This window comes from Pleurodeles waltl, chromosome 3_1, assembly GCF_031143425.1.
Source record: "Pleurodeles waltl isolate 20211129_DDA chromosome 3_1, aPleWal1.hap1.20221129, whole genome shotgun sequence".
Classification (NCBI taxonomy): Eukaryota; Metazoa; Chordata; class Amphibia; order Caudata; family Salamandridae; genus Pleurodeles; species Pleurodeles waltl.
In genome coordinates, this window is record NC_090440.1 from 871,384,702 (window position 1) to 871,410,095 (window position 25,394).

General features: G+C 44.8%; 1 protein-coding gene across 3 annotated transcripts in view; it reads right to left on the reverse strand.

Annotated features, from left to right (window-relative positions):
* Positions 1 to 25,394, reverse strand: part of CLSPN (claspin) — a 270,119-nt gene that overhangs the window by 112,000 nt on the left and 132,725 nt on the right. For all 3 annotated transcript variants that reach the window (XM_069223824.1, XM_069223822.1, XM_069223823.1), the window contains exons 8-10: positions 16,899 to 17,512; positions 12,271 to 12,462; positions 10,819 to 11,003 (exon numbers count right to left, since the gene is read on the reverse strand). In XM_069223824.1, the coding sequence (XP_069079925.1) occupies positions 10,819 to 11,003; positions 12,271 to 12,462; positions 16,899 to 17,512 (991 nt within the window). The remainder of the gene's footprint in view (positions 1 to 10,818; positions 11,004 to 12,270; positions 12,463 to 16,898; positions 17,513 to 25,394) is intronic.

Below are 25,394 nucleotides of genomic sequence, written 5' to 3' on the forward strand. Positions count from 1 at the left end.
GCATTTCCAATGCAATCCTATGAGAGGGCAGCACTCACAGCAGTGAGACACCAAGTTAGGCTGTTTGTCACTACCAGGACAGGTCACGCAACATGGCGCATGTCCTGCCTTCTACATACATGGCACCCTGCCCAAAGGGATAGCTAGGGCGTACCTTAGGGGTGACTTACATGTAGTAAAAGGGGAGTTCTGGGCCTGGCAATTACATTTAGATGCCAGGTCCCTGTGGCAGAAAAACTGCGCACACAGGCTTTGTGCTAGCAGGCATTAGATAGGTTAGACAGACTACTTCAGCGGGTGGCGCAAGCAGCGCTGCCGGCCCACTAGTAGCATTTGATTTACAGGCCCTGGGTATAGAGATACCACTGTACAAGGGAGTTACAGGTAAATTAAATATGCCAATCAGGTAGAATCCAATCATACCAAATTTGAAAGAGAGAGCACATGCACTTTAGCAACGGTTAGCAGTGGAAAAGTGCTCAGAGTCAAAACGTCAGCCAACAAAGGTCAGAAAAATAAGGAGGCAAAAGCAAAAAGTCTGGGGAATGACACTGTAAAAGGGCCAGTTCCAACAACCTGCATTGTAGGGGATGGGACAGATCCGTAACATTTTAAATCCCAAAAATATATACATTTAATAGGTAGCAATTTTGAGAAAACAGAATGGGTAAAAACAATAAAAATGCTTGCTTCAGTTTTTTTTTTTTCAAATCGCATCCCAATGTAGGCTGGTAAGTCAGTACTCTTCCACAGGAAGAACCCTTAGGTGTGGAAAATTACAAAAGATTATGGTACTTGCAAAAGTGGACCAGCATATAGCAAAAACCTGCAGACTCACTATGGGGCCAGATTACCTCTGCTCAACGCTCTTTAAGCAGATATTTAAAAAAAAATCAAATTACCGGAGCCAAGGGGTGCCAAAGAGATGATGGCAGCTCATTAAAAACATTCCGGTGGAGGGAGCAACCATGTGTCAGAAATATCCTTCCAGATTCACCATCTGCCTTAAAAACTACTGAGATCTATTACGGCGGAGTGGGAAGCAGAACATATATGAGAAGAAGGCTCTGCAGGAGGTGGATTAGGTGGTTAGCCAGATGAAGATCGTCCTGCCTGGAGGCCTAGATGGGTGATTTAGTCTAATTCCAACAAACTGGCCAGCCCCAAGGAGGCTTGGAACTGCAGTTAAAGAAGCGGAACTGCCAGACTGTGCATACGGCCCACTGTCCTTCTGCAGCGCGGCGGCTGGCAAGGGGTGTGGTGAGGGAGCGTGATCCTGCAGATTAGGTAATCGGTCTGCTGAGGTGCAAGCTAAGAATGCTGCCACCACTTGGACACTCACCTCGCCAGAGGTCGAGCGGCACAATCCCATTACAACTATGTAACATGGGAGCAAGTAGCTCCAGAGAAGAGACTGACCCGATAAGACGCTGTCCCACACTGCAGCATGCACTGTTCCAGTGTACATAACAGTTAGAAGATGTCTAAAGCCTTCTTAGCTGGTGCAGAGCTCTGGGCACATCTCTAGGGTGCACCAAGCATAATGAGCCACTTCTCTGGAAAACCAGCTCAGCAATGGGCGTTTCCCCTCTGGAGGAGATAGCAGTCTGACTGCCTACACAAAGGAGCTGTAGGCTTAAGCGTCATCACCATCTGCTTCATTGAGATGGTAGAGTCTTTAAAGCTGGGCCATCAGTGGCTGCTGCCCAGAGATCATCGCGGTGGAGGAGGTCCCTTGTTCCCGGCAGGGGTGAGGGTGTGTGATTTGTGGTCTCGCAAGACACAACAGCTGCGGACAACCAGGAACGGCTACCAGAGGTTTTAGGCAGCAAAGCGGTGACTGGCTGAAGCCACCTTTCTATTTAAAAAGTTACCTTAAATCAGATCTCAGCAATGAGTAAATTTTAATGTAAATGGTTCCAAATGTACATTTTCACTGTCACGGCACGTTGAAAACAAAAGGAACATGCACTTTTTTTTTTTATTATTATGAATGTGGTCGTGTGGGCCACTGAGCCCTTCTGAAGAGGCGATTTATTATAATAATTGAAAGGGGAAAAAGGATGCCAAGTTGGCAGTTTGGAAGTTGCCTGACTAGGCTGCAGTGGAAGGCCTCGAGTCATGTTTCCACCCTTGATTACAACACCAGGAGCACAATTAAGTGCTGCAGTCCACTAGTAACCATTGGGTGTCTCCTGTAACAAACTAGGGACTAATGGGCAAGTTAAATAAGCAAATTAGGTACTAACCAAACGTACACAACCTTGAGGGGGATCAGAGAACACGGACTGGGGCACGGACAACAGGGTCTAATGCACTAAAGAGATGAAAAACCAGAAGCATCAGCCCAAGACTTGGGGGTGGGAGGGGTAATGATTATATAAAATTATCCAAAGCCAGAAGGCCATACCCCAGTCATAATGGGGGGATGCAACGCCAAATCTAGTGAACATGTAAACAAATCACTGCCACTAATAGGTTTGATGTGACCAGGCCCAATCAAATCCTATAATTTGTCAGGGGGTATGACCAAGAAGGCAGCTGGATCGGACATTCTCTAATGGGCTCTGTCCAGGGCCTGCAACACCATCCTGCAGCATCCCACACTGTCCAGACTGTAGACACCAGAAGTTGCTTGAATGCCCCTCACCAGGGGAAATCCACTGGAGAAAGGCACCTGCCGGCTGCGTGCCTGGTCTGGCTTCGACTGGAGAGCAGCTAGCAACCCAGACCCGAGGCGGGCCTAAAGTGATGGTGGCCTGGCAGGCTCTTCCCTGGAATGAGAGTCTGCAGTGTACAGTGAAGAGGCGCGTAGTAAGGAATGAGGGGTTGGCCCGCGAGGGATAATGACTGGAGGACCCTGGCACATAAACCGCTTCGATTCCTGTGGCACGCAGCTGGTGCAGCAGCACGGGCCGAAATTGATACAAGGAGCCAGGAGGGTAGCTGACTTCTCCCTTTGCAACACCCGATCTGAACTGAGGAGACAACGGCTTATGCCTGCCTGGGCCAACTGACTCGCTTGCATAATAAGACAATCATAAGGTAGCACTGGTTTAAAGATTAACCGCATTTCCCGTGAGGTACGGAAATTATGCAGGAAGATACATCTGCTCAACAGGTGAAGGCACTATGATATCCAAATAGTGTCAATTATGTGTGAGTGAGAGACTCCCACACATGCATAAATACAGAGCTCACCCAGAGCATGGAAAATAGTCTTTCAACAGTAAAACACCATAAAGTAGGTCCAATTAATTGACGAGGAGGATGAGATTCAGTGCTATGGTGAAGTATTTATTCCACAAATAAAAGGCAGCGAAAACGTGTTTGATCTATGAGGACTATTTAAAGGCTGCAAAACCAACATTGCAAACAACCATTTAGTTCATAAATATGCCCAACAAAACAATACATTGAAAGATATGCACCCAATTGTACAATTGATGGGAATGAGCACAAAACAATGTAAACACGAAAAAAATACCAACAGCTAGCTAATTGTAATTGCATCACAAAAGGTGCTTTGTGTAGAGAGTACCCCAGTGAAGATAGCTGAGAAAGAATGAGCTAATCCACAAGAAAACGACAACCGCGAGTAGATGTGTAAAAACAAAAAAAACAAAAAAAATTGTATGCCAGACTGTCGCTTTTCTCTACGAACAACAACCATGGTACCTGTAGGGTCAAATGTGACCACCAAGAGTAATGCATACAAAGGTGATTCTGCAAACGAGCGGTGTGTGCAAAGATTTATCTTTAAATATAAGCCTTAGTCAGGCTATGAATCTGACACGATAACTAGCAGAAGAAAAATGGTAAAGAGGCAATTAATGCAAAGGTAAGTGAGGTATACCCAAATGACGGGAGTGAACTCAGAATAAGGAGATAGGCATACCTCGTAGGCAAAGTAAGCCATTTTAGAAAGTAGTCAAAGTAGTATACATAGGGAAGCCATGTGTTTCCGTTACACTTTCTATGTTCTACTTGTTAGAAATGGGGTTTCTGGTTGGCTACGATATGCATCTAAGCCAGGCAGAACCCACCCACTCTAGTCCGGGCAGGTGAGTTACACACCCAAGATAACCCCTGGTCAGCCCCTTGGTAGCTTGGCACGAGCAGTCAGGCTTATCCCAGAGGCAATGTGTGAAGCGCATGCACAACACACCCAACACACGTGACACAATAAATACACCAAAAAAGAGACAAAACAAGTTGCATAAAAATAAACTGTATTGTATAAAACATCATTAGACCAAACAGGACATGTATCAGTAGTACCTGGCTACAAAAACAGTTGTCAGAACATTACAGAAGTGACTAGTATTCAACAATAATAAGCCGTAGTCAGGTAAACATAGAGGTTACAAGTTATTCTGCAACACAAGCAGTAGCCAGGTGCTCATTATTACCAAGAATGTACATGTATGGATAAAAATCACCAAAAATGCCAGGACATCATCATTAATGCACCATCACCTATATTATACAAGGGGCAGTAAACCCCAGCCCCATAGGTGAAATGCAGGATCTCTTGTGCTCCTACTAGGAAGAATACAGTAGTGGAATGAACTTGCACTCTGCCCCCCAAGGAGCTCACACGCTCCTACTACAAAATAGGGTATTTGTATTCGTAAAAAAGAACTGCGGCCCACTTCTCTCACGGGGGACCCCACCACCACATATATCCCTCCAGAAGGGGTTGGCCCCAGTCAGGGTATGGCAGGGGAAACCCTCCTGGGCTTCCTCGTAGAAAAAAAAAGTGGGAAACTAGACGGCAGCTGCCCTTGTCCAAACAGCTGCTGTCCTTTGCACAACACGCCTTCTTTCTGGAGACAGTGGGTCTCCTCACAGGACGGCCATCTGATCGGCAGGGATCTCTTCCCTCCTGCCCAACCGGGAGGCGTCCTTCACAGTGGTACCTGGCCACCTCTATAGCAGGAAGGCATCTGCTGGGATCCCCTCCGACCTGGGGAATCGAGCGTCCTGGCCACTGCCCACAAGCGCATGGTTGCAGCAACTCCCAGGAATACAGCTCTCCCCCCCTCAAAGGAGCAATAAGATATTGTTAAGCCAAGCCTCAGGGGCTCGGCAGATGAGCACTGTCGCACCGCGCTTCACTTACCCTGCAGTTACGGTACCCAGGCTCCAGTGACTCCCTCCTGTTTGGGGCAACTTGAAGGTAAGCCAGCAGAGATCTCCTTCGTCAGTGCTGCGGCTTCTTTGGAGAGGAGACAGCACTCCTCACGTGTGTAAACAACAAAATAAAAGTTAGCTTCTTGCGCTAAGGAAATAAATGTTAAAGCGCTCTTCATGTGCTGGGGAAGACCCCATAAAATCATCCACGAGGAACGAAGATGTTCTCCTTGCGCTGGAGCTCCAGGTTACAGTGCTTCACTCGCACTGTGAAAAGGCCAAGGACAAAGCGTCCACCCTGTGCTTTAGTTAGGGAATTGCAGGGGGTGGGGGGATGGAAGACACCACACCGTCCCCTGGAGACAGCAGTGGTGAGCACAGGGCTGCAGGGCTCCAAGCAAGCAGGCCAGCACAAGGGTTATGAAGCAGTTGCAGTCCCTCTCAATGACCTAGCAGGTCATAGGTCAGCACAACAGCAGCAGTTTAAGGGCGGTTCCTGGCAAGTACTTCCAGCAGCATCCAGTCCATTAGTGTCTACTAATGTGGGGAAGACCCTGTGTACTTATACTCATTTTGCGCGGCCTCGACAAAAGGGGGAGCAGGGGTTCCAACCAGTACTAACTGGTTTCAGCAGTGTCCCCTTTCTCCACCGGGACTGGCTCCAGACATCGGGGGGGGGGTGTAAATGAGCCCTCTGTGAGGCCAGGGCACAACTTTTACAAATGAAGGTGTGCCCAGGAAGACCATTCAATATGCAGATGCACTTGTGACAGCTCCACCCTCCCTGTGTACAGGCTGTCTAAAAAGTATGCACAAAGCCCAGCTGTCACTGTGCCACAGATGTGGATTAGAGGCAAGCTGCAAAACACTAGAGTCATTCGCACAGAGAAATGCTCACTTTTCTAAAAGTGGCATTTCTATAATGGTAATGAAAAAATCCAATTACACCAGTAAGCAGCATTTCTCACTACCATTCCTACCATACCAAACATGTCTATGCCACCCCTCATAGATCAGACAATACCACTGAGACATATGTTAGGCCATTTCCTAAACAATCTTATGGGAGAAACAGCACTCACAGTAGTGAGGACCCAAATAAGCAGTTTGTCACTATTAGGACATGTAGTACATAAAGACATATGTCCTACCTTTTACATACACAGCAACCTGTCCACAGGGATACCTTAGGGGTGACTTATGTAGTAAAATGAGAGTTCCAGGTCTGGCAAGTAAATTTAGATGCAGCAGTAAACTGTGCACGCGGGCCCCACGGTAGCAGGCCTGAGATAGGTTTGAAAGGCTACTTCTGTGCGTGGCGCAAGCTGCGCTTCAGGCCCACTATTAGCCTTTTTTTAATTTACAGGCCTTGGGTAAAGGGATACCACTGTACAAGGGACTTAGAGGTAAATTAAATGTGCCAATTAGATGTATGTCAATCATGCCAAGTTTAGAAGGGGGAGCACATGCACTTTAGCACTGATCAACAGTGATAAAGTGCCTAGAGTCCTAATGTCAACAAAAATGGTAAAAAAATAAATAAAAAAAAAATAATAATAGGAGGAAAGCAAGAAGTTTGGGGATTGACCCTGCAAAAAGGGCCAGGTCCACCACAATTTATATTCCCTTTTCTCTAAGCTACTCCCTTAGAGGTGCTGCTGTTTGTTTTACCACTGCATTTAATTAACTATGGCCTGCCCCACCTCATTAATGACCAGAGGCGTGTTAACACTATTAATAATATTTATTACACACTCTAAATATGGTGCGCGATTCTCATGTCACTAAACATCCCCACTGCACAAGTCCCATTTCTCTGTCTACTACACATGCTATTAAAGTGTTCTCAAATGGTGGTGCTGGCTAGACCTTCCCAACCAATCGGTATTGTCCACACATCTTCCCATTTTCTTCATAATTGATATAAGCACTTGGACATTATTATGATCCATTTTTCATTTCTTTTTACAGAACAATCCAGGAACTTAACATGGCTTTCCCCTGTAACCTACTTTGATGACTTTCTAAAGTGGCCTTCTTTGCCTATGAGGTATGCATACCTCTCCTTACTCCGTGATCACTCCTGTCATTTGGGAATACCTCACTGACCTTTACATTAATGACCTCTGCGTCTTTCCCCTTTTTTTCTTCCACTAGTTATTGTGTCTGGTTCATAGCCTGACTAAGGCTTATATTTACTGTAGGAAAGTCCCTCTTTCTGGCATGGTTAACCCCACTCTTTGCCTGTTGTCAGTGTGCTTAGACTGTTTTCACTGGGATACTGCTAACCAGGACCCCAGTGATTGTGCTCTCTGCTCTAAATTTGGTTGTCTTAGTACCCTTTACACACAATCGGCATACTGGTGTCCTCCTATAAGTCCATACTATATAGTACTTCGGAACTCAGGGCATTGGTACACCAGAGGTCCCCATTGGCTGCAGAATGTATTATTTCACCCATGGGAGCACATTCAAAATGTGTCTGCAGGCCTCCCATTTGCAGACTGCACGAAAAGGTGCATGCACCCTTTCACTGCTGGTCACTACACAAGACCCCTGTAAGTCACCCCCATGGTGGGCCCATCCAGGCCCTAAGGGCAGGGTGCAGGCCCCTGTGTGTGTGGGCACCCCCGCAGGAGCAGAGGTGCCCCTATGAACTACAGTTCCAATTCCCTGGACTTGGAAAGTGCGGGGAAGCCATTTGAGCTATGTACTGGCCATAGGTCACTACCTATGGTCCAGTTACATAACGTTAACTCCAAACCTAGGCATATTTCATATCAAACATGTCAGAATCATTCCCCAATACTGATGCAGTATTCTAGAAGATCCTCCCTCTCCCTACCTCCCCCCCCCCAAGTTTTGCTCCTCTCAGTGTTTGAGGGTCTGAGAACAGTCCACGCTGCGGCAGCCTCTCAGACAGGATTCTGCCCGCATGCTGCTTGACCAGCTCAAGCAGGGGAAGGCAGAACGAAGGATTTTATGTGGGAGAGGTGTGCAATTTGGACATAGGTGTTACAAGGCTGAGGAGGGGGTAGGCTCCTCATGCCATCGGTTTGCTTTGAAGGTTACATTTGGTGCCCTCCTTGCATAATCCGGTTTGCACAGTCCAGGGACCCCTGTTGCCTGGTCTGGCGCAAAACTGCACAAAGGAAAGGGGAGTGACTACTCCCCTGTCCATAACCACACCACTGGTGGTGTCCAGAGCTCCTCCAGGTGGTCACTTGATTCTGCCAATTTGAAAACAAGATGGGCAGAGCCCTATGGGAGCATCGGACTGGTCGGGTTAGACAGATGAAGTCAGTGAACCCCCTCTGATAAGTGGTCACCTTGCAAAGTGACCAAGCCCCATTTTAGGCTACTTAGGGACTGGGTGGGTCCCCACATTCAGCATGCAACACTCCACCAGGACTCCTCTGCACCCATCAATTGCACAACTGGGTGGAGATCTTTTAATGTATTATTATGTTGGACATATTTATGAATTAAATCTTTGTTTGCAATATTAGTTTTGCAGCCCTGAAAAAGTCATCATAGATTAAACATGCCGGCTGCCTTGTATTTGTGAAACAGATACTTCATCCTACCACTGAATCTCATCGTCCTGGTCAATTAATTGAACCAAAGCTTTAGTGTGTTTATGTTTAAGGACTATTTTCCATATTCTGTGTGAACTCTGTCCTTATGACTCCTTTTCATGTAGCGGGGCCCTGGTCACCCCCTCCCAGGTGTAAGCAGCAGTCTGAAGCGTGCCACTATCTCACTGGCTTCACGGCCTACGTGAGGCTACATAAGGAGGTGGCAACAACGCAAGTCGTGCTGTGCTAAACACGAATGAGGCCCTGCAGAAGCTACATGTACAGGAAGCCCCCCTTGCTGATTTGCTGCTTGCCTCTTCATCACTGCACTGCCCTGATGCTTGAACGAGGCCTTACAAGTGTTGGTCCTCCAGAGGACTGACTTAGAGAACATCAAGGTCCCTAGCCTTGGTATGCAGATTTACTAGCCGTCCTGCTGGAGGTGATAACACCTTCCTCCAGAGCAGGCATTGTTTCTGACCTCCGAGAGTGCGGGCTCTCACCTTCAGGTGGTCAGAAACTCACCTGTGGTGGCAGACTGATCCATATCAGTCAGCCAGCACAATAAAGGACCAGTAGGGTTTCGGGGGCGCCTCTAAGGTGCCCTCTGGGTGCATGACATAATAAATCCAATACTGGCATCAGTATGGGTTTATTACGACAAGGTGTTTGATACCGAACACCATAGGTTTCAGGGAAGCCATACCTTAAAATTGCTTCTCTGCTCACTTGTAACATCTAATAATACAACTAGACATCACAGGCAAATATCTGCTCAGGACTTACAGATAAGACATGCAGTGTATTTGGGCATTGCACACAGCATGTGCAATGTCGTGATTTCACAATGGTTTGCACCATCTCTCACAGGATGCGATGGCAGCCTGCATGCAATCTGTATGGGAGTCCCTTAGGTTGGCACAATACATGCTGCAGCCCTTAGGGACCCTCTTTAGTACTCATGCCCTATTTACAAGGGGTACCATTTACTTGTGACTTAGTTATGTTAAAGTGTGTGCCAAGTGCATCACAATAAGACATTTTACCTTTTTAGGGGATCGAACACTGGCACTGGGGCCTGGTTAGCAGGGCCCAGTGCACTGAGAGTCGAAAACCAGCATCTAGTAGTCAAAATGGGGGCAATCGGGGGGGGGGAGGTCCTGCAGTTTCCTACAACTGCATTGAATAGGATAAGGGAAGGGGATAGACAGAACAGATTGCAACAATTTTAGGACTTAGGCACTGAGATTAAGGATAAACAATGGTCCAAAGCCTGCAAGCAAACCAAGGAGATTTCCTCTAATGGTAATTTTAGGTAAATTCATTATAAATACAAAGTATCTTATAGCACGGTCGATAAGGCAAAATATGGTATGACACAAAATATGGTATGACGCAAAACTCTAGCTCTAAATGAGGATTTCATACACCTCGCTTGAAGCTGTACGGGGGTTGCAGAGTTCTGGTGGCAGGTGGTGGGGGCAAATGGGATGTTGAGAGGGAGTCCATTACGATCACCCCCATGGTAGCCTTGCTGGGTTATATTCAAGGTGCACCAACAACTTACCGAAATTGCTAGCAATGGCCATCTTGTTGGGAAAGTGCTGAATTGCATGGTGTGGAAGTTCAACACTGATTTCAAGACTGTCTCAAAGACATGATAACGTGTGGCCTATGAATCCACTCTCCCAACTAGGTCCCGTCCAAAAGACTTTTGGGCACCCTTGAGGATCTACATAGACAATATACACATGGCTAAAGGAGAATGATTACCAGAAGGTGCTTTATCATATCCCCCTGGCGTGACCAACTCTATTGACAACTCTGTTGGCATTATAATGATACAAATATTAATGTTGCCCATTTTTTTATTTGTATCGAGGGAAGGAATCGGTTAATGGGAAATTTAATGATAGCAATGTGGATGGTATAAGGAGGAGTCTGGAAAAACTATATTAAACTGTAACAATGTGATAAGAAGGTATGTGCTACGGCAAATTTGGAAATTGTAATAAACAAAATATAATTAAAAATAATGCCACAGCAGTCTGTCTCTGTGTACATGCACCAGTCAGTTTTGTATACACAAGACTCATTCCTGTACCTCCTTGCTTCCATCATCCTCTTCCTCGGATTCGTCAGTCAAATCCTCCTCCTCTTCCTCCTCCTCCTCTTCAAAGCCATCTTCGTTATCCAGTTTGAAGAGAGCCTCCCGCTTCTGGCGTTCTTCATTGCGGCGTAGTTTCATTACTTCCTGCAGTTTTGCTTTTAACACTTGTAGCTTTTCACCTGAATATTAAACAAGAGGCATTTAAACATATTTCAATCTCAATTTAATGTAGAAACAGCTGCAGTACAAACAGGCAATGAGTTTATTTAAAAGTCAATTCAGATGAAATGTAGTAAACTGGACAGCAGATCTGCTCCCATAAATGATCGTTTCTTTTCTATCAAACTTCCATTATTCTTGGCACAACAGCTTAGTATGCACTGGCACAAATCAACAGAGCACTCTCCACTACGCCATCTTGGATCAAATTCAACTTTAGTGGACTAACCAGCCATCACCCTCAATTTTCTACTCAAAATGCAGTGCCTTCACTATGTGATCAGTTTACTGCACTCTCCTATTTTATCACTGCAACAGTAACCTAGGCCATGTGTTCTCAAAGCATACTGAATAACTGTGTAATGTTTTTTTTTTTTGTTTTACTTCACCCACTTCGAAAAGAAAAGCTGAAGAATACAGCAGCTTGAGAAACGTGTTCACAAGGAACTATTTGGAAGAGAGACCAGAAATCTGTGGTCTTGTTTCATCAGAAGCCCCTGCCAAAAGATATTTAACATATGTACACTTTTGGAAAAGAAGTCAAAACATTGTGTAATTTCTAAGTTTCTATTCACACTTTCAGTAATAGTGCACTAAAGTTTGTAAACAGGATTATTTTAGTAGACCAAAATGTCTATAAATCAAATAAATTTGTAGGGCCACAAAATAAGTACATTTTAAAATAAAAACAGGTCTTGTGTCATAGGACTTTATAAACAGTTCTTCAAGTATTGTGTGTGCTCTACATCAGACATTTGGCACATCTGAGCTTCCACATGGTACAGTAATCTTAATGGAGTATTTCATATGTGGCTTTCTTTGTTGAACTATGTATAAAAGAGGAGTTATAGTTTTTAAATCAGAGGCTCTGTATGGCCATTAATGAACTGTTAAAGAAAAAACAAGCCCAACAGATCATTCCGACAACCTTTTTTGACTATGAAATCTCATAAGGAGACTGTTAAAGCACTGAATACAATTTTGCTAAACTGTTTAACTTTTTGCTCTATTTCTACAAAATATAAAGTTACATATTGCCATGCAAGGTACCATTTCACTAATTGTTTCGCAAAGACATAGAAGAGAAGTCAATCTGAAAGCAGAAGGGACGTCAAAGCAGAATGTAGCTTGCATAACTTACAAAATCTTTTCCATCCCAACACTCTTTGGAAGACTTCTTCAGGTGTCAATTCTCCAACTTCCCAGCAAGTAGCAACCAAAACATACCTGGCTTCCCATGGGTACTCTCTTCTAGTGTTTCCGCAACTATGGTAACTGGCATCAAATCCATTTTCAGCTCTTCATTTCCTTCTGCAGTTCTCTCTTTACGGACAATATTTAGGTTCATTTTTCGCTCAGTTTTGGGTTTAACTTTGGTAAGAGAGTGCTTCATGAAACGCTGCTTTAATGCTTCTAGTTCTGAAGAAATGAGCCAAAGCAAGATAAAAGAAAAAGCAAAGAAGTGTACTTTAACAGAGAGTCAGCCAATAGTTTGGATTCCCATATACATAAGGTCATTTCAATACACAATTGAAAAACAAAGGACATGCAGGATCTCTTCATTTAATCAAAATAAATGATCATTTAGACATTATCCATTACGAATTATCAAGTGATTTACGTACAAAAATGTTTTTCCCTCCTAGCTTGCAGTTCATCTTAATTTTAATCTTTCTTTGTTGCTCTTGGATAAGTTACCAGGTTATTCTATTAAACTATAGCTATGGACAAACCAGAGAATACATGGCAAAATTACTTCTTTTCTCATTGTCATTTAGTCCAGCTGGTAAATTTTAGTTAAGAGTCAAGTTAAAGCAGGTTGGTCAGGTTCTTTGATAGAAAGAAGCTGAGGTTTTCTCAGTCGTAGATACAATAAGATGTCGAGTTTAATCATCACCACCTATAAAAGTCTAAAATACAACTTTAAATTAAATTATGTTAAATCATAACCTTCATGCACCAGTACTAACCTGGAGTACTTTCAATGAAGATCTTATTTTCCACTACCTAATCCCCATCTCCTGCTTCACAGCATGACAGGATAATAGTGCTTATTATTGCTGCACTAGCCTGCCCCTCTCTTACACCAATTATGTCTTTAAGAGGATGGACAAATTGATAGAAGTACCAGATTTCTCTGAAATTCCGGAAGATGGAAAGCATAAGCAAATTTACAGCACTGTTAGTTCCCAAAACAAAAATAGGCAGCAAATCACGGTTTCAGTTAGCACTTAGAGCTTTCTATGCTGTCAGACCAAACTCCAGACAGGTATGTGAAAGGAACATCTTATAAAATCCATGTCCACAAAGTACACACAATGCCTAGGCACACCTCAGTGGATGCTTGCCTAAAATAACTCTACATCCTAACAATCCACCCATTTTTCATGGCTTCACACTTTCAAAGAGAAACCCACGTTCTTTTTAAGGCACATTGGTTACTGCAGCTGCAGACAACCAGTGTGCCCAGTCTCCTCCTACTGCACAGGCATTTGATCATTCCAAATGGAACTGGGAATGGGTGCGGAAGAAAAAGATGCTGGATGTACTTATGTTAGTATTTATAGAGAGAGCAACAGATCACGGTTCAGGGACATCAGCAATAATAACAGTTCATTTTATGGGAGAGAAAAGGTACAGCTATCAGCAAAGGTTTCAACATGTGGTGTTATCAGAAAAGCATAGCTTCTAGGTTTTCTGAATTGGAAGAGAGTAGGAGTGATGCTGATGGTTGCTGGGATATTGTTCCACATCCTGGGCACAAAGAATAAGAAGGCCATTTCCAGTTTATTTCCCCCTCAATACAAATTGTGGTCTCTAGTTCTTGCTGTGGGTGCATCATGATCCTCCAGGGATGGTAAGCTTGTCAGCCAGTTAGGCAGGCATGCAATTTATGCCTGCCTTGTAGAGGACACAACTGGCTTTAAAGCTCCTGCAGGCATGCAAACCAGTGGAGTTTCACCAGGGCAGATGTGATTTTCTTTAGGTATTTGATGAGGTGTGCTGTCAAGTGCAGAACGCCATTCAGAAGGGTTAAAGTGGTGGCTGGGAGGTTGTAGAGAAAGGTGTTGCCACAGCATCTGTGCAACAGTACAAGTAATTGAATAGCAGTTCTAGAGTCTCTAAGAAAGGCGGTATTCTCATTGAAGACCAACAGCTTATATCATGCAATCTTAGTCAAAAAGTGAGTGCTTGACACATGTTGATAGTTGTGAGTTTATGCCATACAGGTTCATGTAATTGAGCCAGGCCATTTGCTCATGTTGCTAATAGAAGGAATTCATTTTTTTGTAGGGTGTCGGGGGCAGAAGGGTTGGGTGTGGTTTGAATTTCAGGTAGATGCTGGACATTCAGGTGTAAATAAGTGGAGGTGTGGGTGCTAAAGAAGCTGAAATTTGAGAACCTGTGAGACTCAGTTAGACCTGCGAGTCAGAGGCGTAACAAGGAATTTTTATGTTATTGTTGAGGGGGGTTCACTGTAAAAGCTGGAAATGATGGGGGCTAAGGGCCGCGCCCCAGCTAACAGGGCATCTCTGGAACATAGAGGTACCCCCATCAGGATGAGTTCACAGTGGGTCAGTAGTTAGAATTCAGTGATCACTTCTGTTGCATCTCTTTTGCAATGTGAGGTTTCACGAGGGTTGGAGGTTAGCAGTGTCAAAAGCAGATGAGAGGTCAAGAAGTAGGGTTCATCCTCACCAAAGATCAAGTAAGAGATATCCAATTTTATGCTTGGTGTTTAAGAACAGAAATGTGAACTGAAGCCTGAACAGTAGCCGAGAAGGAGATGAGTGATGATGTGTTCACGTGTTGAGTGATTAGGAAATAAGCCTTTTCTGTGTGCCCCCTGTATTTTTAGTCTGTTGCAGGACCCTATATTTTTGCTGGGGTTTGAACTCTGTGCACTTTAACCACGCTAACTAGTGGTAAAAAGTGCCTGTTAGCCCCCTTTAAAAATGGTCCCATGCATATTCCCAATTGGTATATTTAACTTGCCTACAAGTCCCTAGTGTGCAGGGGAAAATGTAAAAAAAAAATAAATAAATAAATCACAAGTGGACTGCAACATCTATTATGCCCCCGCCTACAGTGATTGTACCACCTACCACCACAACAATGTATACACTGCAGTTCGACATGTTAAAATAAATGCTTTGCCAGGTCACGACCTCACTTTTAAATATTAATGTGTCACCCCTATGTAAACCTTGTAGACCACAAGACAGGGAGCATTGTATTTAAAAGTAGGATATGTAGAAATTCAATGTTAGCATGCCCTTATAGGGACAAGTAACAAAATAGATTTTGTACTATGACAGGCCTAACTGTCCTATGAAGAAAACAAGAGGGCAGTTTTAAATCTTAAAACTGGTGACCACAGGAATTATTGGACATGGGAGTACAGAATTATGTAGGCGGGTTTAGTAAATTATGCAGCAAAAAAGGCAAATTATGGAGAATAATGCAGCACAATTTGCAACAACATTATCAAAGTATTTTATCATTTTTACACATTAACACTATCTGGGCAAAGACTGCATCTCATTAATAGTCAGCCTCAAATACAACAATAAAAAGAAAGATGGCCAGTCAACCTTAATGAAAGGCCTTCCACAGTGCTGCAATACAAGTTGCTGTATTGCTGCAGATCATGCAGCAGATAATGGATTATGTGGCAAAGGAGGCATATTCATGATTCTGTGTAAAACAATGCAAAATCTCTTAATTCCAATGGTCTTGCTAATTAATACTGTATCTCGGGAATGGGGCTAGCTAGGAGAAAGAAAAAAAAGTCAGATTTTTAACAAATGTTAAGAAAAAGTGAGCATCAAATTGCATCTATATCTTAGTCTACCAAGCCCATTGATTTTAACTCTATGTTCCTCCTTTGGGATTTTTAACATTGTTTATTCAATTTATGTAGTACTTCACACACTGCCCCAAGTTAAGCCTGTCTGTTCTGTGCCATAGCTGACGGGGGTAGAGCTCAGGTTAATTTAGTGACTTTGCAGATTCACCCTGACAAAGGTTGTGATTATTCCTTGAAATGAGTAGTCTCCTCCCTAAAATAATAAATAATTCAATCTCTTACAGAGTGCATTGTTGATGTAGAACAAGGATGGGAGGTTCTGATCTGAAAGTTTACCGTGGCTGGACGTTGTGAAGTGGGACTGGTGGTTGGAGGGACGGAGGCCTTGTGGGGTTCAGGTTTTTTTTTATTTTTTTACCCCCACTCAAATATTATGAATCTTTACCTTACATTAGGTGAAAGTGTACTAGTCAGAGGAGTGGTGGATTGGTGGGGCCTGTAGTCAGTGTAGTGGTCGATCATCTTAAAATGTTCTGCTGTTGTAGTGTTTCACCTTTGATGACGTGAAGCATAGACTGTAATGAGCAGCTGATTTTAATAGTGAGAAGTCTGACATCTGCTTTTCTGTCGTTTGCTTTCCTCTCTGCAAATGAGGTGCATGTTGTCAGTCCAGTCTTAGACATACAAGAATGCTGTATGTTTTGTGAGTATTGTGTGGCGAGCCTACTATCTATTGATTTCCAGGAAAGTGTTAAGTTATCAAGAAGGATTTTGCCATCAAATCAGACTAGATTAAAATTAAAGTGCTTTCCATTTTTTCAGAGAATAAAGAATATTACACACTTTAATTCGCATATAGCAATTTTCAGGCCACTTAAAGTGAAGTCTCTTGTGTTACATTTCACAAACAACAAATAAATAATTCAACGCAGGGTTGTCATCAATGGTCATGAAAAACCGAATGAAACACCCTGAACCCACAATAGGTCCTTTAGGAAAAAGCATAAAATAATTAAGAAGAAAAATAATTGTGTTGGTTTAGTACCTGTATTTGGTTGAGGCTCCTCAAGGTCAATGAAAGCACAGTCATCCTGGCAGAGGCGAGGCTTGATAGACAAGTCTACTCCCAGTTCCCGAAGTCTGTCCAGCCTAGACCTGCGGACCTTTTCACACTGATCAGATGTAATCAAAGCAGTCTTATGCATAGGCTTCTCTGGGTAGGCTTTTGTCTCTAGGTTGCTAACCTCTTCCTTTTCCTGTGCAGGGACAATTGCCACTGACTCAGGCAGCACAGGTTCAAGCGGTAATTCAAGCACCAATTTCTCCCTCAACTCCATGCTTTCAGCATCACAACTCTGGTTAATTTTTACCACTTCAGCAGGCAAAATGTTTTGGGAGCCAGCAGAAACAGTTTCCTCCGCAATAGCATATTTGCTTTCATTACCATTGTTTTCAGCAGAAGTCTCCAAAGCATTATGTGCTAGAGAACCTCCCTGTCTAGGAGCCTCAATACTTGCAGCAACCAAAGGAGAACAATTTACTTCCATCTCAGGCTCCTTCAACCCTTGAAGAGCGGTCACTTCGGTTGGGTTTCCACTGCCACTGGTGTTTGGACAATCTCTTCTTTCATCCCAAACAATAGCTTGATACTTGCTTGACCTGTAGGGAGAAAAAGTGCAACACTGATGTAAATTTAGCATTACAAGCAGGCTAATATGAAAGGGAGCATGGTGGTGTAGCAGATAGAGGAAGGTGTTCAACATACAAGAATAAAAATGACGAGTGAGTGTCTTTACATTACCATTTTTCATAGGCTTGCAGGACTAACTGCTGTGTTTTAACTTATCTGTGTATTGGGGGATAAAGATAGGTGCATGTTCCAACAACAGGGAGTGGCAAGGACTCAATATTTCAGTGCACATTTTATTAAAAAATATGTGACAGGGTGGTAGGGCTGGTAGGGAGTTGAAGAACACTACTGCCAAGACTTGCACCACAACTAGTAAGTATCAAATCTAATAGAAACTTTGAGAAAACTCAGCTGAGGCTTGAGACAAGATATGCCACAATAAGTAAAAATGCTTAAGAACAGATCGAATCTACATTACATGTATGAAACCTTAGGCATCTCGGATGACAGCAGGAACCCATTTTTCAAATCCCACTGCCATTCTCAGGAACACAACCAGTACCGCACCTGTACCTTTGTCACGCAAAGGCTAAATTGGTACAATTTTTAGCAGCATGAGCAACTCACTAGATTCGACTTACTGAAGCTCCTACCCCATCAAGATAAAAACTCAATGTATTAAACTACAAAATATTTTCAACAAAAAAAAAAGGTTAAGACATACAAGGTGTAGGAAGTTGGCTTTGTATGTGCTATTTCAAAGTAAGGAATTACCTTAGAGGTAAGATAGTGGCAAAAAGAGATAATACTAATGCTCTATTTTGTGGTAGTGTGGTCGAGCAGTAGGCTTATCAAAGGAGTAGTGTTAAGCATTTGTTGTACATACACACAGGCAATAAATGAGGAACACACACTCAGAGACAAATCCAGCCAATAGGTTTGGTTATAGAAAAATATATTTTCTTAGTTTATTTTAAGAACCACAGGTTCAAATTCTACATGTAATATCTCATTTGAAAGGTATTGCAGGTAAGTACTTTAGGAACTTTGAATAATTACAGTAGCATATATACTTTTTACATAAAACACATTTAGCTGTTTTAAAAGTGGACACAGTGCAATTTTCACAGTTCCTGGGGGAGGTAAAGTATTGTTAGTTTTCACAGGTAAGTAAGTCACTTACAGGTCTCAGTTTTTGGTCCAAGGTAGCCCACCGTTGGGGGTTCAGAGCAACCCCAAAGTCACCACACCAGCAGCTCAGGGCCGGTCAGGTGCAGAGGTCAAAGAGGTGCCCAAAACACATAGGCTTCAATGGAGAGAAGGGGGTGCCCCGGTTCCAGTCTGCCAGCAGGTAAGTACCCGCGTCTTCGGAGGGCAGACCAGGGGGGTTTTGTAGGGCACCGGGGGGGACACAAGTCAGCACAAAAAGTACACCCTCAGCAGCGCGGGGGCGGCCGGGTGCAGTGTGCAAACACGCGTTGGGTTTTCAATGAGAGACCAAGGAGTCTCTTCAGCTGTGCAGGCAGGCAAGGGGGGGCTCCTCGGGGTAGCCACCACCTGGGCAAGGGGGAGGGCCTCCTGGGGGTCACTCCTGCACAGGAGTTCCGTTCCTTCAGGTGCTGGGGGCTGCGGGTGCAGGGTCTTTTCCAGCCGTCGGGAAATGGAGTTCAGGCAGTCGCGGTCAGGGGGAGCCTCGGGATTCCTTCTGCAGGCGTCGCTGTGGGGGCTCAGGGGGGACAACTTTGGTTACTCACGGTCTCGGAGTCGCCGGAGGGTCCTCCCTGAGTTGTTTGTTCTCCACCAGTCGAGTCGGGGTCGCCGGGTGCAGTGTTGCAAGTCTCACGCTTCTTGCGGGGATTTGCAGGGGTCTTTAAATCTGCTCCTCTGTAACAAAGTTGCAGTTCTTTTGGAGCAGTGCCGCTGTCCTCGGGAGTTTCTGGTTTTTCTTGAAGCAGGGCAGTCCTCAGAGGATTCAGAGGTCGCTGGTCCCTTGGAAAGCGTCGCTGGAGCAGGTTTCTTTGGAAGGCAGGAGACAGGCCGGTAAGTCTGGGGCCAAAGCAGTTGGTGTCTTCTGTTCTTCCTCTGCAGGGGTTCTTCAGCTCAGCAGTCCTCTTCTTCTTGTAGTTTCAGGAATCTAAATTCTTAGGTTCAGGGAAGCCCTTAAATACTAAATTTAAGGGCGTGTTTAGGTCTGGGGGGTTAGTAGCCAATGGCTACTAGCCCTGAGGGTGAGTACACCCTCTTTGTGCCTCCTCCCAAGGGGAGGGGGGTCACATCCCTAATCCTATTGGGGAATCCTCCATCTGCAAGATGGAGGATTTCTAAAAGTTAGAGTCACTTCAGCTCAGGACACCTTAGGGGCTGTCCTGACTGGTCAGTGACTCCTCCTTGTTTTTCTCATTATTTTCTCCAGCCTTGCTGCCAAAAGTGGGGGCCGTGGCCGGAGGGGGCGGGCAACTCCACTAGCTGGAGTGTCCTGTGGTGCTGGCACAAAGGGGTGAGCCTTTGAGGCTCACCGCCAGGTGTGACAGCTCCTGCCTGGGGGAGGTGTTAGCATCTCCACCCAGTGCAGGCTTTGTTACTGGCCTTAGAGTGACAAAGGCACTCTCCCCATGGGGCCAGCAACATGTCTCGGTTGTGGCAGGCTGCTGGAACCAGTCAGCCTACACAGATAGTCGGTTAAGGTTTCAGGGGGCACCTCTAAGGTGCCCTCTGGGGTGTATTTTACAATAAAATGTACACTGGCATCAGTGTGCATTTATTGTGCTGAGAAGTTTGATACCAAACTTTTCAGTTTTCAGTGTAGCCATTATGGTGCTGTGGAGTTCGTGTAAAACAGACTCCCAGACCATATACTCTTATGGCTACCCTGCACTTACAATGTCTAAGGTATTGCTTAGACACTGTAGGGGCACAGTGCTCATGCACTGGTGCCCTCACCTATGGTATAGTGCACCCTGCCTTAGGGCTGTAAGGCCTGCTAGAGGGGTGACTTATCTATACCTGCATAGGCAGTGAGAGGCTGGCATGGCACCCTGAGGGGAGTGCCATGTCGACTTACTCGTCTTGTTCTCACCAGCACACACAAGCTGGCAAGCAGTGTGTCTGTGCTGAGTGAGGGGTCTCCAGGGTGGCATAAGACATGCTGCAGCCCTTAGAGACCTTCCCTGGCATCAGGGCCCTTGGTACCAGAGGTACCAGTTACAAGGGACTTACCTGGATGCCAGGGTGTGCCAATTGTGGATACAAAAGTACAGGTTAGGGAAAGAACACTGGTGCTGGGGCCTGGTTAGCAGGCCTCAGCACACTTTCAATTCAAAACATAGCATCAGCAAAGGCAAAAAGTCAGGGGGTAACCATGCCAAGGAGGCATTTCCTTACACAAGGCTACATTGGTAAATAATTAAAAGGGCAATGTTTACATTGATGACATTCCAGCATAACCATCTTAAATGTTAACTATTTCAACCAAGTCCTACTTTAACTTTAAGAACCTTAAATATTTCACAATGCTTAGAACAAGGCTAGCAAACTGAACACTGAAATCGAGGCAGGAGCGGGCTCTTTTTTTCACTGCCTCCACTGTAACTTAAAAGACCACTCTTTAAACAGGGATTTGCAGATTCAATTTTAACAGTGGTTTATATTTGTTAATTCAAAAGTGAAAAACTCTTCCAAATTATGAAAATACATTCAATAAACCACACTGCCACTGTGTAACATCTTTTGTCTCACAAGGTCTGCCTTAGACCAAGAGTATTCACCTAGCAGAGTGAAGTTGGCTACAGTAGAAAGGCCCAGAATGGTCTCCAAGCTCATGGATTCTGCATTTTAAGGTACAAATTAGAGTTTTTGTTTCTCTCAACATTAACAAAATTTCCAGGAGCACTTCCACATCTAACTCACAAGAGGCCCTACAAACACTTATCCTATTGAAAAATATGTTTTATATTCATAAAACTGATATCAGGTGCTAAGCGCTTTTTGTACACTAAACTTTGATATGTCATTTGCTGATTTATTAAATTCCATCTCACCCATCAAAATATACAAGCTAAAAAGCACTGTACTAGTCGTAGTCATCAAGTGACCAAACCTGGTTCAAAAGCATATCTATTATCTGAGAATAGATGATGTGTTAGTGAAATCTATTACTAATGAAGCAATTTAGAGTTGGGCTGTACTTTTACTACTCTTTCAGTCTTCAGAAGAGCTAGTGCCGACGTATCTCAGGGTATAAAATTTACCTCACCTCCCGGATATAGATATTGACTCATTCTGGTCTCTTACCTCCAGGGCACCTTCAGGAGAGCTAATGGGTGAGGCTCCAGACGCTTCCGCCGCCGCTGCCTGATGGCCCCCACCCGCGGCCTCCTGTGGTGGGCTGCTACTTGCACCACGGTCCCCCCTTGGAAGTGGAAATTCGTGAGAGACTGCCCTTCCAAAGCCCAATCCCCTTCCCCCACCCCCCTTCGGTTGGTCGCTTGGTCACCTGATGCCGGAGATCCTTACCGGAGAAGTGGTGAGTTAGATCGTCGATGCTTTGCTGCCCACACTCAACCGTCAGCCGGAGGCCTTGCAGGATCAACTGTTGCCAGGGCTGCGGTCCTAGAGGAAGAGAGTGGACCTGCAGCGACCTGGGTGCCCTTCTTCACTCCCCTCCTGAGAGTTGCTGTTAGCAGAGTGGTCCCCTGCCCAGCTGAGAGGAGCTCCACCGGAAACGTGGTGAGGAGGTGGGACGCAGGGAAGGCCATCATGGGGGCTGAGATGGACAACTATTTAGCTTCCACCCCATCCCCAGCGGACGGGTGTGCATCCGGGGATTCCAATGAGCAGTTGGTCACGGGCCAGATTTACTACAAACAATTCAGGCTTCTAGGGACATGCTCGATACCAAAATACGAGAGGTGCGCTCCGAGGTATCTTTCCTAAGACAGACTCTTCGCAAAGTATCTGACAGAGTAACAGCAGTCGAAAATAGACTCAATGATATGGCAGAAACAGTTCAGACCTTCAAAATGGGAGCAGGGAACCAGCACATAATCAACATGGAGATCATGTGGAGGATTGAAGATGAGAACAATTGCGCAAGGTGCAGCAACCTTCGCTTTGTTGGGTTCCCAGAAGGGGTCGAGAGCATCACCGTCACAGGATTTCTCTCCACGTGGCTCAGAGCCACTTTCCCTGAAGACCAATTCTACTCCTGTTTTGTGATTGAAAGGGTACATAGAGCCCTACGGGGTCGGCCCCCTCCCAGAGGACCCCGCGCCCAATCATTGGCAAACTCCTTAATTTTCTGGACAGAGATGAAGCACGCAAGATAGGAGAGATCCAACATGTGGGCTCTAGGATCATGATATTCCCCAACTACAGCCTGGCGGTTTAACATAAACGCTGAGCCTTTAACTCAGTTAAGGGAAAGCTCCGCCCCCTGCATCTCCAATATATGTTGCTTTTTCCAGCCAAACTTAGTCCTCTACCATGGAAACTGATCTTTTCCCACTCCCCTGAAGAACCCTGAGCCCGGCCTGACCACACAGGAGACGTGGGTCACCAGACGCCTTACCTAACGGGCACCAAGCCCAAGACGGGTCAATTGAGATCACAGCGTCTAATCCACAGTTGCCTTCAACAGACAATATACCCCTGGAAGTGGTTTTAAGTGTTTGGGATGGGGAGGGCGACAGATCCCCCCGTGTTGGGCCTCTATTGTGTATGCCTTAAATGTTTTGGGGATTTGCATGATGATGGGGTGGTTTTTTTGGGGGGGAGGGGGGGTGCATGCAGTTACACAAATATGTTGGCTTTGTTGCAACAATATTGAGACTTCACTAGATGAGACGATTGTAATGACTGCTTAATTCACACACAAAGTGGTGGGAGTAGGCAGACATTAACAACCGGACATGGCACACTCCACTGCCGTTGGTCTAATGCAGCAGCATTCAGTCCTTACATGGAACGTGGGACTGATCACAACCTACCTTAAACCCGATGTTGTCCTTTTACAAGAGACCCATCTCAAGGGAACACTGTCCTTTCTTGGGTAGAGGGACATACTCTGTACTGGTGCATGCTAGGTTCACAAATGGGTCCAAGGGGTTGGCAATATTACCTAGGAAGTCCCAACTATTCCATATACAGCAATGTTGGCTTGATCCATTAGGAACATATGCAGAAGTCCAGGGAACAGCTGTCAGTATGTTTTTGAATGTGTTCACTGGGATCCTGCTAACCAGGATCCCAGTGACAGTGCTCTCTTCCTTTCAACTTTGTTGCTTGGACTGCAAACACCCTACATTTGGCATACTAGTGCCTAGTGCCCTCTTATAAGTCCCTAGTGTATCGTACCCAGGGCATTGGGGTACCAGGGGTCCCCCCATGGGCTGCAGCATGTATTATGCCACCCATGGGGAGCCTATTGCAAAATATCTGCAGGCCTGCCATTGCAGTCTGCGTGAAAGGGTGTGCACCCTTTCCATTACAGGTCACTGTAAGTCACCCCTATGGTAGGCCCTCCTAGCCTAGAGGCAACAGTATTGGAAGTAGGATTCCATGCACTCTGGGGCTCCTTAGAGGACCCCCAGCATTGCTCCTACCAGCTTTCTGGGGTTTTCCGGGCAGCGCAAGCTTCCACCACTCAGATGGGTTTCTGCCCTCCTGCTGCTTCAACATCTCAAGCCCAGGAAGGCAGAACAAGGATTTCCTTTGTGAGAAGGAGAGGTAGCCTCCCCAAGCCACTGGTATGCTTCGAAGGGCACATTTGGTACCCTCCTTCCATAAACCAGTGACTTCAGAGCCCCCTCCTGATAGGTGGTCACCTGGCTAGGTGACCAGGCCCACTTCCACTGCTATTTCGGGTCTCACTCTTGGGTGGGTCCTCAGATTCGACAGGCAAGACTCCAGCAGGACTCCTCTGCAGTTTTTTTCAACTTCTGGCCATTGGAACCACAACTGGACTCCCCAGGAACCCAGGGGTGTGGAATTCCTATAGCCAGTCACCCAGGCCATATTGTTTGGGGGCAAGGACAAAAAGTTTGCAGGTTTATTTTGTCCTTGGGACAAGTAGGTCCAAACCCCTGCAGCATAAACCCTTTGGCTGCCAATTTACAGTACAATATTACAGAGCAGGGAAAGGAATTGTCTGCACTTGAAGAATTTGTGTCCATATCCTACTGCTATAAAGTATTTGTGGTTCATTAATATGAAGCCTTTATTATTAGTGTGAGCATTCTAAATAAATGTTGCAAGCCTGTACTGCATTTCTGACAGTGTTCAATTTTTTTTTTTTTTAAAGTGTACACGTTTACAAAGTTTAAAAACATGAGGTAACCTAATGCTCCCAAAATGTCCTGATTACATGCAAATAATTGCAGAAGCTTGAAAGTAAGATTGATGATTTTTTTGCCTTGAAAATAGTATGTTCACAAAAAAAGCAACTAGCAAAACAAAATACTTAGCTAAACTACGGTTACAATTTCTTTGAAGCATCATTTAGTAAAATATGATGATGCATGCTACTTTTTCCAAGAAATAGTTATTATGGAACGTCAGTGTAACCAGTTTCAACAAGATTATGGGAAAGCCGATACGTCAGGCATTGGTGGTCAGTTTTTTGGTTTTGTCAACGTGTGTCTTGATTTGACATGGCTTTTGTAAAACTTTATTGCTGTGGGAGCAGCTGGACCCTCACCATTATAACAAATATTAGCAAAAAGCAAAAACATTTTGGTCACAAAAAGCACACATTGCCACAGTAGTTCCTGAAACTGAACAAAACAACTTAGTGTGCCAATATGATCCTTGTGAAAGAGCAGATTGCGATCATTGTTATGTCATGTGACATGGAAATATTTAGCACAAAACTTATCACCCGTAAGGGTATCCAGGTGCTGAGTAGTAGCAGGTTCT